This window comes from Onychostruthus taczanowskii, unplaced genomic scaffold, assembly GCF_017590055.1.
Source record: "Onychostruthus taczanowskii isolate IOZ18803 unplaced genomic scaffold, ASM1759005v1 scaffold44, whole genome shotgun sequence".
Lineage (NCBI taxonomy): Eukaryota > Metazoa > Chordata > Aves > Passeriformes > Passeridae > Onychostruthus > Onychostruthus taczanowskii.
The window spans coordinates 4673208-4690019 of NW_024501903.1; the positions used below are offsets into that span (position 1 = coordinate 4673208).

The 16812-nt window shown below is 38.6% G+C and overlaps 1 protein-coding gene across 1 annotated transcript in view; it reads left to right on the forward strand.

Annotated features, from left to right (window-relative positions):
- Positions 1-5881: 5881 nt before the first annotated feature.
- DLG2 (discs large MAGUK scaffold protein 2) overlaps positions 5882-16812 on the forward strand; it is a 718789-nt gene continuing 707858 nt past the window's right edge. The window contains exon 1 of the mRNA XM_041414252.1: positions 5882-6078. Within this exon, the coding sequence (XP_041270186.1) occupies positions 5959-6078 (120 nt within the window). The 5' untranslated portion in view covers positions 5882-5958. The remainder of the gene's footprint in view (positions 6079-16812) is intronic.

Genomic DNA, 16812 nt, shown 5'->3' on the forward strand with positions numbered 1-16812 from the left:
GTGGTACCATGTGAAGTTTAGCTTGGATAATAGGGAGAATTTCTTCGCTGAAAGTGTTTTCAAGCATTGGAACAGGCTGCCCAGGAAAGTGGTGGAATCACCACCCCTCCAAGTGTTCAAAATATGGTGGATATGGCACTCTTAGAACACGGTTTAATGGTGGACATGGTGGTGGTGCTATGTTGATGGTTGGACTTCATTATTTTAGAGGTCTTTTCCAACCTTAGCAATTCCTTGATTCAGTGATTTCCAGATTAAGAATAAAGGACCAACTGAAGCAAAGGTTGCATTCTTTTCATGAGAGACTTTGAAGCTGGACAACTATTTGCCAAGAACACTATGTGTGGTTAATCTTCCTGAAGCAAGAAAAACAGCCTAGCTAATCTCCTAAGGTTCCAGATTGCCATGGCCTTTCTTTTCCATGACTGTGAATGGAAATGCCTTTTTGGAGGCGTTATTATGGGAATTCAGATCAAGGAGAAAGGCAGGTTTTCTCTCACAGTCACAAAACAAAACACATATTCTGCAGACATGTTAGTAATCAATTTGAATGAAATCCAGGAAACTCAGCTGGGGATCTTCAGAGTTGAAAAAGTCTTTGCAGCCTGGGTGTCTCACTTGAGGTGTTGAAGGGGTTATGTCACCTCAATCAGATGTAGAGGATGAGGTGTGAAATAAACTTGATCCATGGATTACAGGTACAGGATTGGAAAAATGAGGCTTTACGTAACTCAAGATGAAGCTTAATCCAATTCTTTCTTTCTGAACCTCTGTTCTTATTTTGTTTTAGGGTCATCAGGAACAATGAGGAAACCTGTCCTGAGAAATTTAGTAATAGAAAAGACTCACAGGATGAGGCCATTCTTCACTAATTTTTTATGTATCATTTGAACTTTATTTATTTATTCTTTAAATTTGCTTATTATAAATGGCTTTATGACTGAAATTACAAAATACAAACTACAAAGCCTGGTTTATGAAATATGTATACATTTTAATTTTGAGAAGGAATTATTTTATAAGTAAATTATATGTTTTTGTTATATATCTGATCAAAACCTTCCTCAGTGCAACCACATAAGACAGAAAGGAATGAGCTGGGACTTTTGTAAGAAAAGTATTAAATGCTCAAAAATCAGGCAAATGTATTAAGAAGGTTGTGAAGGAAAAAGGGAACATAAAGTTTTCAGGGAAAACTGTGGCTTAAGTTAAATCAGCCCTGGGCAAGGTCTTTGGTGTTTACTGGTCTGGAAGTGAGGGAGAATTTTTGACACAGCAACTTATGCATCAGAATGCCAGGATATCAGAAAGCTGTGTACAGTACTGGAGATGAGAGTTTGTAAATAATCTGTTCAGCCTTTTTCTTTCTCTTTGTGAAAACTTTTAAGATATTCTGAGTTCAATCTGCTGATGTAGTTCCTCTGTTTTACTAGGCTTTGCTGCAGTGGACAGACTAAGAAAGACTTCTTTCCAGCTGGAGCTTTGTTCCACATTCTTCTTTCTGCATTTGTTTCTAGATTGCCCCACAGATTCAATCCACTGTTTCTAGTCAATAATTTCCATCTGGAAACTGTAGGCCCTACAGCAACCATGACCTGCAGTCCACATCAACAATTCCTTCAATATCCCACCCCTCAACATGGATATCAGTGTAAGGAACTTCTTGCAGATGTGGAAAATAACATTTTTATATGACAGTTTAAAGTCTTAGAAATGGGGGAAAGAGTAAAATAATTTCAATTTAGAGCTCGTGTGCTGAAATCAGAGTTATTTAGGCAATGCAGGACTAGGGTGCTATATAGATTGTATCACTGTAGTGTGCAAGGACAGGAAGTGATGGAGAATGACTGTAGCCAGAGTGCCACCGCTGCACAATCCAGTAGCTCCTGCAAAAAAAGGGAGAATTACACCCCTGGCTACTCGAAGTCAGTGACGCAGATTGTCAGTGTTGATACTAATAAGCATTGCATGGCCTACAAATAGCCTTGCAAACCTCCACCATTATGCCCAGTTTCCTGCAGACATCCACTCTTCCATCTTTTGGAGGACAGGAGTGTCATTTTTCCCTCTGCCCATACAGAAAACAGTGCACCCTCTTCTTTAGAACTTTCCCCCTCTAATTTTCTCTTTATTTCATAGCTAATCTTTACTTTCTTTGTGGTCATCACAGGGTGATCATAAAATCTGTCTCATTGCATATTTTAAGACCAATTTACAATGTTTACCCTCAAATGTGCTGCTTAAGTGAAGTGGGGCACACTTAAGTGACACTGCACTGTCATAAAGCAAATTCTGGAGAGTGTTGGTTTCTGTACTGCATTTTTAGTCTATTTTTTTGTTGGTACTCTCTTTTAAAATACCACCCTTTCCATCGTGCCTGGAAAAAACAAACAATCCAAACTTGAAAATGCTTAGGTGTCTGAGGATGAAAAATGTTATTCCACAGTATGGTTCCAGTGTTACCCCAGAGAAGTGGTAGATGCTCCATCCCTGGCACAGTTCATGGATAACTGACATGGGGTTCTGGGCAACCTGGTCTGGCATCCCTGCCCTGGCAGGAGGTTGGATCTAGATGTCCTTTAACTCAAGCCATTCTGTGATTCTGTGGTTCTCTCAGCCCTGTGCTAGTATAGTGCCATGGCACTGTGGTGGTCCTTGAGCACAACTTCAGGACACAATAGCCACAGGGCATTCCCACTATTGGTGCTGCTGCTATTACTGCTACTGGCTCCTGAGCTCTTCTTCTGGGCAGTGATGGATGCTGCAAAGGGCTGTGTGCTCCTCACTGCTCTGAAGCAGACTGGCCTCAGGCCCTCCTGAGATCAAAGACTTCCAAGGCAGCATGTTCCCTCTGCTGTCTTTGAACCTCTGCAGACAACCAGGGTTTCCTTCCAAGAACTCCCTTCTGCCCTTCTGAAGGCACAGGAGCAAGGAGTAACAATGGAATTTCACAGCTCAAGATAGTGTCTCCAGTTTCTGTTATCTAAGAATATTCAGGTCACCAGTTGTGTGTCTTTTTAAAGAGGGTCTGTGCTATGGCTACTTTGGACTACTGCCTCTCTACTGGTTTTATTCTTAACCTTCTTTCTTTTTCTTTTTTTCTTTTTTTTTTTTTTAATGGGATAGTTTCTTTCATCTCTAGGGTTCTTCTCTATTGTCACCTGTTTAAAGAGGCCCTGAGCGCTTCAAATATCCTGGTGTTTTTGGCATGTCTGGATGACTCAGCCAGAGCTTTTTCCCCACTCATTTTCAATGACTCTGCATCTTTAACTGTAAATATCACTGACATGTGATGCTTTTGGGTAGCTGTTAGGTCATCATAAAATACTGTATGTCCTTGATGACAGTGTTTTCTTTAACAATTAGGCTGCTGTGATAAGAAATGTCTTGGCAGAGGTGAAAAAGCCCTGCAGGGATCTGCTTGTGTGGATCACCTGAAGTAGCCCCTGATAAATGTTTTGGGTTGGTCTGCTAGCAAAATAAAACTTTGTTGGCTGCTACAGAGGTCTCAATTGTCTGGCAAATTCTCACATGCCCCACAGTTATTACAGGAGGCAGCTACCATATGCATAGGGTCTCTCTTTCCCCTCGCAGTATTATGAGGGTCAGTCTATAATTTTGTAGGTAATTTTTCCTCTTAGATGTTCAGGAGTCATGGGAGTTTTTTCTGAGTGAAGACTCTGCATTACTTCTTGTTTTCTTAAATAAGTCTGAAGTTTTATGTCCAGGTAATCACTCAGAAATTGTGTTGTTATGCAGCCTTGCTTTCTTTTAGTGAAATTTTCCCCATGTTTGGTTTGTTTGCCTAAACCCAAAACCATTAACTTCTTTAGGATTGAGAAAAAGAAAGTTGTTCCAAAATCTTTGCTGTCTGAAAACTTGTGCAATTCCTTTGGCAGAAAGAAAGCTTGAATTTGATTTTCATATGCAGCTACAAGCTTGCCTGAACCTTGCCTCACTTCTCCGGACTGCATCTTTTCATCTCTGCTTTTTGAATTGCATTTCTCTGTGGATCAGAATTCCCCAAGATCTATGATATTTTTTTTCAATGACTGAGATGCTTAATTTTAATTTTTAGTGTACTGTACTGCAAAATAAACTGTGATTCCTTTAACTTTCTATTCACTTGAAGAATGACAAAAAATGTGTCAATTAATTCTCCCATGCTTTTGCTGAGCACCACATTACTATGTTTTCGCTTATTTGATGGATATTGCTGCAGCCAAAGTCTGATCCCACCATAAATTTAGGATACTCCAGCTTTTTGAACTGTGACATCTAGACCCCATTTTCATTACTGACAAAAATCTCAGATTTAAAACCAGGGTTCATCTCTTTTGTTGTGGAAGTCATTGTTTGTGCCAAAGAAGGCTGTGATTACTAATTACTTAATTTCTATGACAGATGGAGCTGGGGATCAAATTAAGTAGCTGTCTTGGGCTACGTTACAGAGCAATATCTAGCTTTAAACACGACTGCCTTTTTCGTTCCTAAAAAAAGGCACAAACAATGACAAGCTAAAAATAGCTGTTCTCTTGGAGTTGACGACAGTTTCTGAGAGCTTGTCTTTAGGAAGATGTTGGAAAAAACCTTGCTGTCTTTTCCCCTCCCCCTTATTCTTCTTTAAATGCACACCCTTCTGTTTAAGCTTGTTCACCCCATTGCACACAGAAAGATACCCACTGATTTGGTTAGGACTTCGGTGTTTCTGAAGATTTCCAAGGGGGTTTACATAAAACATTTAAAGAAATCTAAAAGTCACTGCAGATATTTCAATTAAGTTATGCTTATCCTACGCAAATTGCTCTGTGCTGATAGAGAAGGAGGTAGTAAAGCCGCTTTCACTCTTTGCCTCCCACAGTATCTGCTGCAGTGGGGAGAAAAAAAAAAAAAAAGCCTCTTTTCTGGTTTTATTCCCGGAGATTACTTCATAATTCAGTACTGATAGCAGTGGTTTCCGGTGCTGTAAACAGAGTTGAGTCTTTGACTTTGTGTCCCTGCAGCCCAGTAAACAATCAGTTAATTCGCAGCATCCCAGCGGTTGACAGGAGTGAGAGAAGTGGTTTGATTTTATTTTTGTGCTTGTGAATTAAAGCTTTGCCTTCTGGCTAGGTTCTGAGTTCCCTCGTTCTGGAAGACATTGGAGCATTTTGAATTCAGAATATGTAGTTACAAATGTGAGGGCACAGACTTCTTCCAGGATTTTTCTGCTTTCATTTTGATTTTTCTTTGTGTTTCTAATCTGAAACAAGCAAGAGAACAGTTCGAAAGCAATGTCCAGTGCCTGAGCTGGGAGCACAATGCAGTTCAGGATATTTAGAGCTAGTCCGCTGCATTTTTATTAAATGAGAGGGAAGGAGTAGGTGGGACTTTTTATTTAAAAATAGATTAGCACAGGGAACTGAACTTGCATTTTAGGAAACGTTAATAAGCCAGCCAGCCATTGTCCTTAATCAGAGACTGTATTTGTAAGTAGAACATGTTGAATCTGTCATGATTGATGACGTTGTCTTTGTTAAAAGGGATGCTGCATCTTTAATAAGAGCAGACAGAAGCAGTGCAGAATCTACAGTAAATTTGAGACTTGGAAGAGAAACCTTTCTTCATTTTTCAGTGTATAACATTTGTAAGATATTGAATAGGAAAACATCAAAGCCAGGGGGAAATATAAGTAACTCACTGCGTACGTTTTAATTCCTCACCTTTCCCCCCTGGCTGAGTTCCCCCTCCTTTTTCCCCCCTGAATTAAAAATGCTGGAAGGAAAAGCAACTGAGGTCCAAGTTTCAGATGCTGAATTCTCTGCTAATTGAAATTACTGGTCATATTTCTATATATAGTTGCTGAAGAGATATGTAGCTTTCACTGAGTGCCTTCAAGACATGTCTTTTTGTAGTCAGAAAAACAGAGATCAATGCATTTTCAAACTGACAGAGGGAACGGATGCTCCTTAGTAGCACATGCTCGGGATCGTGTGTGTACCGTTTGTGCAGAGCAGAGACGCTGAATACTGGTCCATATGCTCCTTGTTTACTGCAATGTTTTTTGCATGTTACTGTGCACTCCGGACTAATGTGAAGGTAAGAGGGGACGAGACAAGAATTTGGCAGGAATGTACATGTAAAACCAGCTGCAGAAAATGTCTACCTTGTGTTGCTGAGTACTTTGGAATTGCTGGCTGAACAGGCATATTATTACAGGTGGTTGTGGAGGCTTTGTTTTATCGTTGTCTGTGTGGCTAAAGCATAGAAGCATGTTTGAATTTTGCAGTTTAGCGACCTTCAGTTTTTAACTGCTTGCAGTTCAGGTTCTGGGCTTTCATGGTCTGATAAACATGTTTTGCTACTGTCCAGGTAGGCCAGAGGCAAGATGCCAAAGGCTGTTTGTGCAAGGCTACATAGCTTTATACAGGATGAGAATTCCTATAGTCGGGTCCCCCATGCATCCTCCCAGGGATGCTGCTTGCATGCTTTCTTGTTGATTACTTGTCTGAAAGCCGGGAGTCTTGCTGCTGCTATCTGGGTTGGTTTTTGTGCCAATTTGTTTCTAACTTGAACCAAAATGCATAAAAACAAATTATAAGCCATGTGCTAAGAAATAAAGAAAGGATTATTACTGCAAAATGCTACAGGAAAATGCCAGTTGGCTGCACCGGTCTCGCAGTAACTATTAAGCAGGATTTGTCACTAATGTCAACATTTGCTTGCACTGTTAATTAGAGTCAGAACTTCAATATAAGTTGCTGGATATATTACCTTCTCTGCAAGTAGGACAATATTAGCAGACAGGTTCACTGGCATTGAATTGAGCTCTCAGTCAAGCTGTGGGCCAGCTGTGGGAATCCAGTTGCATAATTTAAATGAATTACAGTCCTTAGCCAACATATTGGGGAGGCACTTCTGGCATTCTGGCTTTTTCAAGTTCAAATGAGTGTATCTGTCTGGGAAGGAGAGCACTGGTAAATGACGGGTAATAACAGTTAGAACAGTTTTACCTGCAAAAGTAATTGCAAAGGATTTTTTGCTTTCAAACTGCTTTAAGCATGTCTCTGAATTAAAGTGGGTTTTCTGTATTTGCACTTAGTGTAATAATAATGAACTTCATATTTATTTGTTGGGTCAAAATATTTGTTGTCATTTGATTAAAAAATTATTTTGCATTAAAAGTTCACATTCTAAGAGCCTGCTCCTTTGTTTTTGCTCAAAGTCTGTACTGTTGTTTGCTGTAATAAATTGCTAAGCTTTCACATTTTATTACTTTCTAATTAACTTTCGCAATTATGATCCACTTATAAGGAGGAATTCTTTAAATCTGCAGACAACAAGCCAAAAAATACAAGTTAAAAACTTTAATGCCATTCTGTCTTCCTAAATACATATATTATCCTCCCCTTATGCTTTCTTATAATGTTTTTGGCAGGTTAGTAAACTTTATTTGTTTTATATTCCCTGTGATCTATGTAGTAAATTGTCAATATAGAAATGTTTTGAGACCAAATATTCTTTGTTGCTCATTTTGTCCCTCAGCCTGCAGTTCTGTACTGAAGATCTTCTGTAAAAGTGGGGTTCTTTTTGAGATATGATTTCTCAGTTTAAATAAGAATAGGTTCACGGGAAATTTCAATGGCAACTTTTACTGTAATTTCCACGAGATACCTTGTCAATAAGTACCTCAGCAACGGTTAGAAGTCTCATGGGTTTAACTTTTGAAATATCTTTGTTTCCATTCATAGACAGAGGAAAAAAGTAAGAGGTTTGTACCAGTACAAGTCTGGCAATTGTTTGGACAAGATAGTTTTAATTTGTTGGAACTTCTTCAACTGTTGAGTATTTCTGAAACAATTGTTTATCATAAAATATCTGGTTTTTACATGATATTATTCTGAAGATGTTACCTCCAGATGTTTTACTTTCAGTAAACTCATCTACTCACAATGTATACTTTGATAATCTACTTTCCAAGTTCTACATTAGGCTACAATACTGGAATAAAGCAACACAAACTTTGCCAATCCCCCCAGGAACTGCTCAAGTACGGCAGCACCACTTGTGCCTTCAGTCATTCCTGTTTTCTTTTTCTGACATTGAAGTTTGCTTAATAAATAGTTCATTGAATGGAGCCTGGTTATTGTACAATATGTCGTATAGTGTTTATGAAGAACTCTGTTGCTTTTAACTTGGTTGGCACTAACACAACCCACAACTCTATGGGTGGCCAAAATAAATTAAAAACATTATAAAACATCTGTTTTGTGTTTTGCATTTTCCCCCTTTATGGGTGGAAAAAATCCTAGTGGTGCTCAAATATTTTAGTCTTTAAGTCATAAGATAGAATAAAACTATAAGTACAGGCTGTAACAGGAAATAGATTTTCTTGGCCTGGAAAATGAAAAAGGAAAGCAATTTGGTCTGTTTCTGATGGCAGCTGTACATTATGGCTTTAGAGAAAGGAGATTTTTCAAGTTCAAGGTAGGACTCTCACTTCTGGATTGCCAGTCTGTATGAAACTGCCCATGTGAACTAGGGTTGAATGTGCAGGCCTATCAAAAGAGAGGTCTACTCCATGCATTCTTAATCAAAGTCTATTTTTACAGCTGACTAAAGAACAGTACTGACTTTGAATGTGTACCTGCCTATGTGGATCCTTATTTCTTACTGCCTGAGTGCTGGGTAAAGTAGACAAAAAGATGTCTGAGAATTTATGAGCAAAATCTCTTTGTCTATCAGAGTTTCTCTGGACCTACATTTTAAATTATTAAAAAAAAAAAAAGGTATTGCTTACTATTATTGTCTGTTTACCACATACAGTGTTATTAGAATTCTACATTTTGGACTGATCTCTTCCTTGCTCTCTCATGTATGCACAATTTTGTACCTCAGTGGAAGAAACCAAAAATGAGCAGAGAAGTCAGGGAATTAAAATGTGAAAGTGGTTCCTCCCAAATCTGAAGTGTTCTTGTGGAAATGTGCAGTGTGTCTGAAAAAGTGAAAACTTCCTATATGCAGTACTTAAATATATTGTTGTATTTTCAACATGAGTAAATCTTGGGCTAACTATGGCAGGGGGCTGCCTGCTGTCAAGTGTTTGTTGTTTTAATTGTGTCCACTGTGTATTGAAAACACTTTATTCATATGCAAGAGATTTTTAGAGGTTGTCATTAAAACCTTTCTGTTCTTGGTTCAGGCAAGTATTTTAAATTCCCTCAGTATTAGCAATATTTCTTGTAAAACTATGGCTAACACTGCAAATATTTAGGCTCCACAGTCTTACCTAAGCTTTAAAAACTTTTATGGATTGTGTCTGGCTTTTCTTAAAAGTTTGTAGAAGTTTTGCCTTCCCCTGGCCTTGATGAACTCTGTGTAGTTCTGACAGATTTTTCTGTGAATCTGGGCTGCTATTTCTGGCTGACAGTTTGAGGGTCTTACTGGAGGCACAGCTGGTTCTTCTAGGAATTCGGGTAGCAGAGCTGAAGTCTTCCATTTGTACTTTAGCACAGAACTAGATGTGAGTGTTGGGCTCTCTCACCTTGAAACATCTTCTTAGCAGCAGTCAGCACTGGCTCTGGGGTTGTCAGAGCTTCATGTAAAGAATGTGAATTCAGATCCAGACTCTTTGAAGTGCCAGAGGCTTCCCAGGAGGTTCAGAGTTACTTGAGCAGGAGTTTAAGGCTGTCTTCATGTTAATGGGTACGCTTGGCACCTCACAGAACTGGGCTCCAGCCCGAGCACTGGGTTAACTAAGAGCTTTCTTTGGTTTTCTCTGCTAGCTGTGGGCTACTTATTTTATCTAAAACTATGCAGAAGATGTAAAAGATTTTGCCTGTGTCAAAAAGTTACCGTGATATGATCTACGACTGAAATGTTGAACTAAGCATTGTCACTTTTTGAGGATCTCAGATGATGGAGAGGACCTGTTGGGGTAGGAATGGAACATGGGCCTATGGAGGGTGTTGAGAGATGGAATCCTTTAATCACTTTACCTTTCTGTGTATATCCTCTTTTTCCACAGCCATTGCAAAAATATAGATAATTATTTTAACCTAGAAGCTTCCAATTGCAACCTAAGTTAAGGATTAACCATAAAGGCAGAGGAATCATAATAACAAGTAGCAAAATGTTTCACTGCCCAAAGCTATAAAACGTCACAAATGACGACTGAACTTCTGACTTCTGCCTACATTTTTACACACAGCTGTAATTCCTCCTCTCTGCCCATCTCTATCAATGACATAATAACATAATTAACTTGTATATATCCCAGATATTCCCACCTGTACCAGGAGTTGTTTTGGTCTTCCAAAGCAAAAGAGCTTATGGATCTTTCAGACTTGGGCCTGTGCTCTTATGCTATTCTTTGTGAAGGGTGGATGAAGTGAAAAAGGACTTCAGGCTCTCACAGACTTCCAACATGTTCCTTGGTTTCTTATGCATATTTTTCTCCTTTAAATGTTCAATCATGCACCGTCATCTAACACTTCTCGATGAAGTGAGGAACAGTTCAGAAGCCACAGGAATGGCTTTGATGTAGCATTTTGAAAGGCGTAAGCAGGAAAGATTGGTTTCTCACTTTTCCTAATGTAATTAAGAATTGACTCATGAGCAACTTTTATTTGTGTTTACTCCTTTTTGTAGTTCTCATTATGTCTGACAGTCTGACTTATTTTACTCATAGCTGCAGAGACATAACTACAAGTGGCAGGTCAAAGTACAGTTCCTCTGCTACCTTAGGACACCGAGGCAAAGTGTGGCATAGTACTAGAAATCAGAAAAAGTGGTGTGGAATTTCCACCCTGAGAGGTTTGAGGATAAGGAGAAGGACAATGCTATATAGGTTGTGAATATCTAGTTGCATTTCTGTAATATATATTTTCATTTGCTTATAAAATATTTGCTTAGGCTGTAAAATAAGCGAGACCTTGAACTTTCTAAGGGATTTGTGCAACACCTGTGGGATCTAGCCTCAAGAGCTACAGCCAGCTGAGCTGTTTGTATTGTTGTCATCCTTTTGCTAGATAAGGATGGAATTCTAGGGAAGTCATAACTCATTGCAAAAAAAAAAAAAAAAAGCTTTAGTGATTTCTTGGACCAGCTTCCACAAAGATCTCTCAAAACTAACATTAACAACACAGCATTTATTTCTTCTGGTCGCTTGCAGTACTACCTGTGCTTATGATTGATAGAAAGGTAAAGTTCTCATTTATAGCCCTGTTTTTGCAGTCACACCAGTGGCATTAATAGGAATTCATCAGGAAATCTGAATCCAGTCTCATACTGTTCAAACAATAGTTCTGTTTTCAGTAAGAAGTACATTGTTTAAATCTTGAACATTGATTTTTCCACTTTTAAAATTAAACTTGGGAAGATTTGTAAGCATTTGGAATACCTAAGTATATACTTTACCACTCCTCTCAGCTTCAAGTGCTGATTTACAGTACATGGCCATAACAAGTAATGAATGAAAGAGGTAATTAGACTAGATTAATAACACAGCAGCAGCTCTGGTTTTCTAGATACGATAAGACTGGGACTATATTTAACCCATAGACTAACATAATATTCCCTTAAAGGCCATTGCAAATGTGTGAATAGGTACAGAGATGCTAAAATGACAAGCACAGTGTAAGGAATTAAATCCACTACTAAGAATTCTTTATGAACGCTAAGCAAATATGAATATTTTGCTATGGGGATAAGAGGCACTCATCTAAAGTTAGAAAAGTTAGTCACAAAAATAGTGGTTGGAATGTGTAGAAGCTAGGCACTGAATTCTTCATTCAGAAATTTCTGGATAGATAATAATACAGAGAAAAATATTTCAGTTCTGTTTTGTGTCTCCCATTTTAATGTGGACTCATTAGCGATTATCTAATGAGCTGTTCCTATCAGAGATATATAATTGGCCTTTTTGTTAGAGAAGAATTAGAAAAGATCTAGGACAGCAAAAGCATTTAAATTTATTGGGGTTTTAAATACGTGCAAGGAACTAGAATATAATATCATGTCTATATGTGACAATTTTATGTTTACATAAAAATGATGAAGAGTTAAATCCTCTACTATTAAATCACTGCTGATAGGCTTGCCCAATGTTTGCGTGATTTTTATGAGATTGCATAGAAATTAGAACAGCAGTCCTGAATGCAGTGCTGCCTACAAAATGCAGGCAAAAGCAAGGGCTGTTTTATTTTTTTGGGAAACTCTGTGGCTCCTATTACATAGATGGGGAGAAGTGCATTAATTAGTGGTGGATGGAGTTGACAAAAGCTTTTCACAATTAAAGGCTGCCCAGAGATTTATTCTGGTTTTCTTCTACCTAAATTCACTTTCAACTTCATCTGTTTTCCCTGTCCCATTTGTTGGCACTAAGTTGGAATAAAGATAGTGTGTGGTTGAGTGGCAGGTTGTGTTCTCCAGGGTGGCCTTCACAGGTGTGTCCTCTCTTAATGTTACTGCTGAGGGCTGTATAAGTAGATTTTGGACATGCTGAGATGTTTTGGTCCCATGTTCTTGGTATGGGATTAATGCATGAAATGCTTGTATCCATTCTCAGCAGGGGAAGCCTCCTTTCTTTTCCTTCTGTCAATCCTTACAGGCACTTGGAGACATGGAAAGTGTCTTTTGCAAGTGAAGATTTTTCTTTGCAAAAGAAGATTTCAAAAGGAGAACAGATTTTTTTTTTTTTTTAAATGGACTCACACAAAAGAAATGAACACTGGAACACATTCAGTGCAGGCAGTCTGCACTCCACCTGTGTTCACATGTCAAAATAATGTGATAGCTACAGATTAATGGCTAATACAGAAGTTACAGAATGAAAAAATCCTGTTATTAAAGGCATGGCCATCACTGTTTTCTCAGATGAGGAGGAAGAAGTGTCTGGTTTTTCCCTTTGCTACTCCAGACAGATCTAAGTGTTTGAAATAGTATAAATTCTCCTAATAACTGAGTAGCTTCCAGACTTTTTCTGGAAAGACAAGTAAACCAAAATCTGAATCCCATAAAGCAAAATTTTTCTTTTAGTCTCATGCTCACTAAAGAAGCAAATTTCTGAAATTTCAAACAGGAATCTCTGCAGAGAAGTAGTTAGAAAGGCTTTCCTGCCTTTGATAGCACAGTTTTTTCATGAAAACTTTTGAAAAGGAAGATTAACTGGAGAAGTAAAATTCAGAAAAGCATTTTTATCTGAGTTGTGGGAGAGATTAAGAGAAATATTGTGGATACCTCACATATATTTGCAGATATTTTGGACAGGATTTTCATCCTGCTCGGATTTGTTTCCAAAACTTCAGTTTTCATTTGCAGACAAAATCAAGTGGCTGAGTTTTCAAGTTGGGCAGAACAATCACAGTTACTCTACTTTGTCAGAGCAGACTGTGTTGCTAACATGAGCTGTCGGAGGAAGAATCCATCTCTTGACACCTGCCCTACCTTTTAGAAAAACACCTGTTTCTGTTGAATAATTTCTGATGATCAGAACCTCTCACACATTTACAAATGTGTTATTCCAGGGGTTAATTAGTCTTTTGGAGGCATGTGTCATATTTCTAATCTGAGTTAATCTAGTCTCAGCTTTCAGCTTTGAGTGCCTTTCAGTTTTTTGCCTCTTAATCTGCTGGACTGAGGAGCCCATTGCAAAGGGTTGTGCCCCTGTCAATAGCTCTGGGCTACAGTAAAGACATCATCTAATCATCTTTTTGATTAAGTAAATACGCTGAGCTGCTGGCATCTGTTACTGCAAGGCATGATTGTCAGAGCTCTCATCTGCCTCATGACCAGTCTTTGAGCTCTCCCTGGTTTCATAGCAGGAGTGCTGAGCTGTGCCTGCCCCAGCTGCATGGAGCCTTGGAGCAGATGCAGCCCTGCACAGAAGTAATAAATGTCCTGGCTCCCACGGGAGTGACTGTGTAAATGTCCAGGATTATGCCAGCTGCTTTGGCCACGCAGCTGCAGTGTTCATGTCCTGCCCCACAGCCAGCAGGATTGTCATCTGCTTCACACCAGCCCTCTCTGGAAAGTGCCCCTAAGGAAGAGTTGCTTTATTCCCAGAGTTAGGACTTTATTGCTGTCTTTGTTAAAAATTACATTGACCTGTATCAGTGACCTGTCTTCAGTACCATTTACCACAATATCTCCTTTGTGTCATTGCTAAAATTGGACAGTAGTAAGTGACTGAATTTTTTCCCAGACTGGTCAGCATTTGAAAAACATAGGGCCAGGATCAGTCCCAGAGGATCCCACCAAACACAGGTGATCAACTAAATTCTGTCAGTTAGATACTTTTTCATCCATTTAAATTATGCCTTTTTTAAATTATTTTTTTTATTAATAAAATCCCACGAAGTGCTGAGTTGATGTACAGAAGTCTAAGCATATTACACCAATATTTTTACCAGTGCCAGTAAAATTTAAAATCCCATCTAAAATAGGTATGATGATATTTACCTTGACAGTATCTGTTTTCCATTGATTTAGCATTATGTGTATTTCCATTCTTCAGAAATTAGTATCTGTTTTACCAGCAGCTCCATGCTAAGTGCTTGGCTAATTAGCTATGACTAGCACAGTAGAAATTCCTAGGAATGAATCTCTTTAAACCTAGTCCTTGTTTAAATTCCTATTTAGAAATCTATCTTTAGTTAAGTGCTAATAAAAAGTCAGGAAGTGTTGAAGGGTCGAACTTCTCACAAAACAGGGACCTCTCAGTTTAAATGGAAAGTGAATACATTGTGAGCGAAAGAAAGCTGGTGTGGAAGAGATGGTTTCTTGTGTTACACCATCTCCAGCGGCTGAAAAGCAGCAAATGTGCTTCTGGGTATTCAATGTCCTTTGGTCTCCCTTGTAGCCTTAATTATTATGTTATCGGCTAGCAACTGACTGACTGGACATTACATGAAATGTGATTTTATTAAAATGTAAATCATGCTGTATAATTCTAGGAAAGGGAAATGTTGAGACTTTGAAAGATGATTTCATTTTTACTAGATGATCTGTGAAGTCAAGAACCTGAATTCTTGCTGAGAAGGTGTTGGGAGTGCTGATTAGCTCTTTCATACACTCTGGAGATGTGCTCTGGAGATGTTATTAATTTCTTATGAAAACCTGCTTTTGTAGTGAATCACATTATACATTCTTGTATCTCTTGTTGTTCTTGAGCTATTAAAAACAGTGACACAAAGGCCACATGCTTGTTTCTAGCCACGTGTGTAACCAAAAGATGAATATTAGACATTTTGAATCTAAAGCAAGACATCTATCTGAATAGCTCAGGTGACATCCAGCTCACTTAACTTCAGACATAACCGATGTAAACATCTATATCTAGTGATTTCAGACTCCCTTTAGTGTCAGTAGAGAGGAATTGTCTCTTCTGAGACATGATTCATATGACCTAGTTTAAATATCTACATGGGGATGAGATTAATTGCGTCCTGAAAGTGCCAGTTTCCCTCCATTTGCCAGAAAAAGCTTAGGTGACTAGCTGAGATGTAGGTCTCTCTCTTACAGACATTTCCATCTGGTAAAATTAATCCTGTCCTTCCAAGCAGGAAAGATGGGATTTTTAATGCTGGTCAGGCATCTTTTTCTCTCCTCTTCTTTTACATGTAACAGAAGGAATACATAAAAATGTGGGGAGGAGGAACAAGCTGTTGTGAAGGGTCAGCCAAGATGCCCTGGAGACGAGGCAAGAGCAAGAGCTTGTAGGACTGTGAGATCATCCAATTTGTTTTCCATTGTTTTTGTCTTGGTTCTTGCTTCTAAATTACTTAATTAATATTAAAAAAAAAAAAAAAAAAAAAAAAAAAAAAAAAAAAAAAAGCAGTGAGCAATTGTACAGAGCAGTTTGCAGCATGTTTCTCTCTTGCCCAGCTGGTAGATCGGCCCATTACTTAAATGGTCTTCAACTTTATTTTATTTTAATTGCTTTAAAATTATGATACAACAAATTAAGGGTTGCATACTTAGGTCTGGTTCTTTTCTGAGCTCTGTGCAGCTTTCATAGTGTAGGCAGGTGCTGCAAGGACATAAAAAAAAAGAGAGAGAGAGAGAGAGAAAGAACTCATATTAAGCTTTTTAGATTGACGCACAGGTTCTTCATTTGAGCTTGGTCCCTATCAGACAGTAAATCTAGATAAATGAGAACAAGGAGGAATGGTTTTAAATTAAAACAGGAGAGATTTAGATCAGATGTTAGTAAGAAATTACGCTGAGGGTAGTGAGGCACTGGCAGAGGTTGCTCAGAGAAGCTGTGGATGCCCCATTATGGGAAGCGTTCCAGAAAATTTGGACAGGACTTTGAGCAACCTGGTCTAGTAGAAGGTGTCCCTGCCCACGGCAGGGGGTTTGGAACCAGATGCTCTAAGGAGTCTTCCAATCCAAGCTATTCTATGATTCTATGATAAACAAGTTCAGCTCACCAGAGATTAGACACACACAGTTGTCCAGCTGAACAGTTGATTGAATCAGAAACCTCACAAAGGATCCAAAAGTATGGGGTCTTTTCAGGGGTACACTTGGGTAGGAAGAAGAAGACTGAACATGAGCCTAGAAGAGTATTTGTGGCTCTGAAAAACCTGAACTGTTGCCAGGGATTCACCAAAAAGGTCAATACAAGTAACAGAGTCCCTAAAGCATCTTAGGGGGATATTTATTGAGTAACAGATAACAAATATTTATACAGTACATCCACAATAATTTTGCTAAATCTCTATAATACATGGTAAATTAGCAAGGAATTTAAGTGTCAGAGACTGTTTAAGGTAATTATCAAATTTTTAAAAGTTGGAAGCTGGTTACCAGGGAATCTGTGAAGATCTA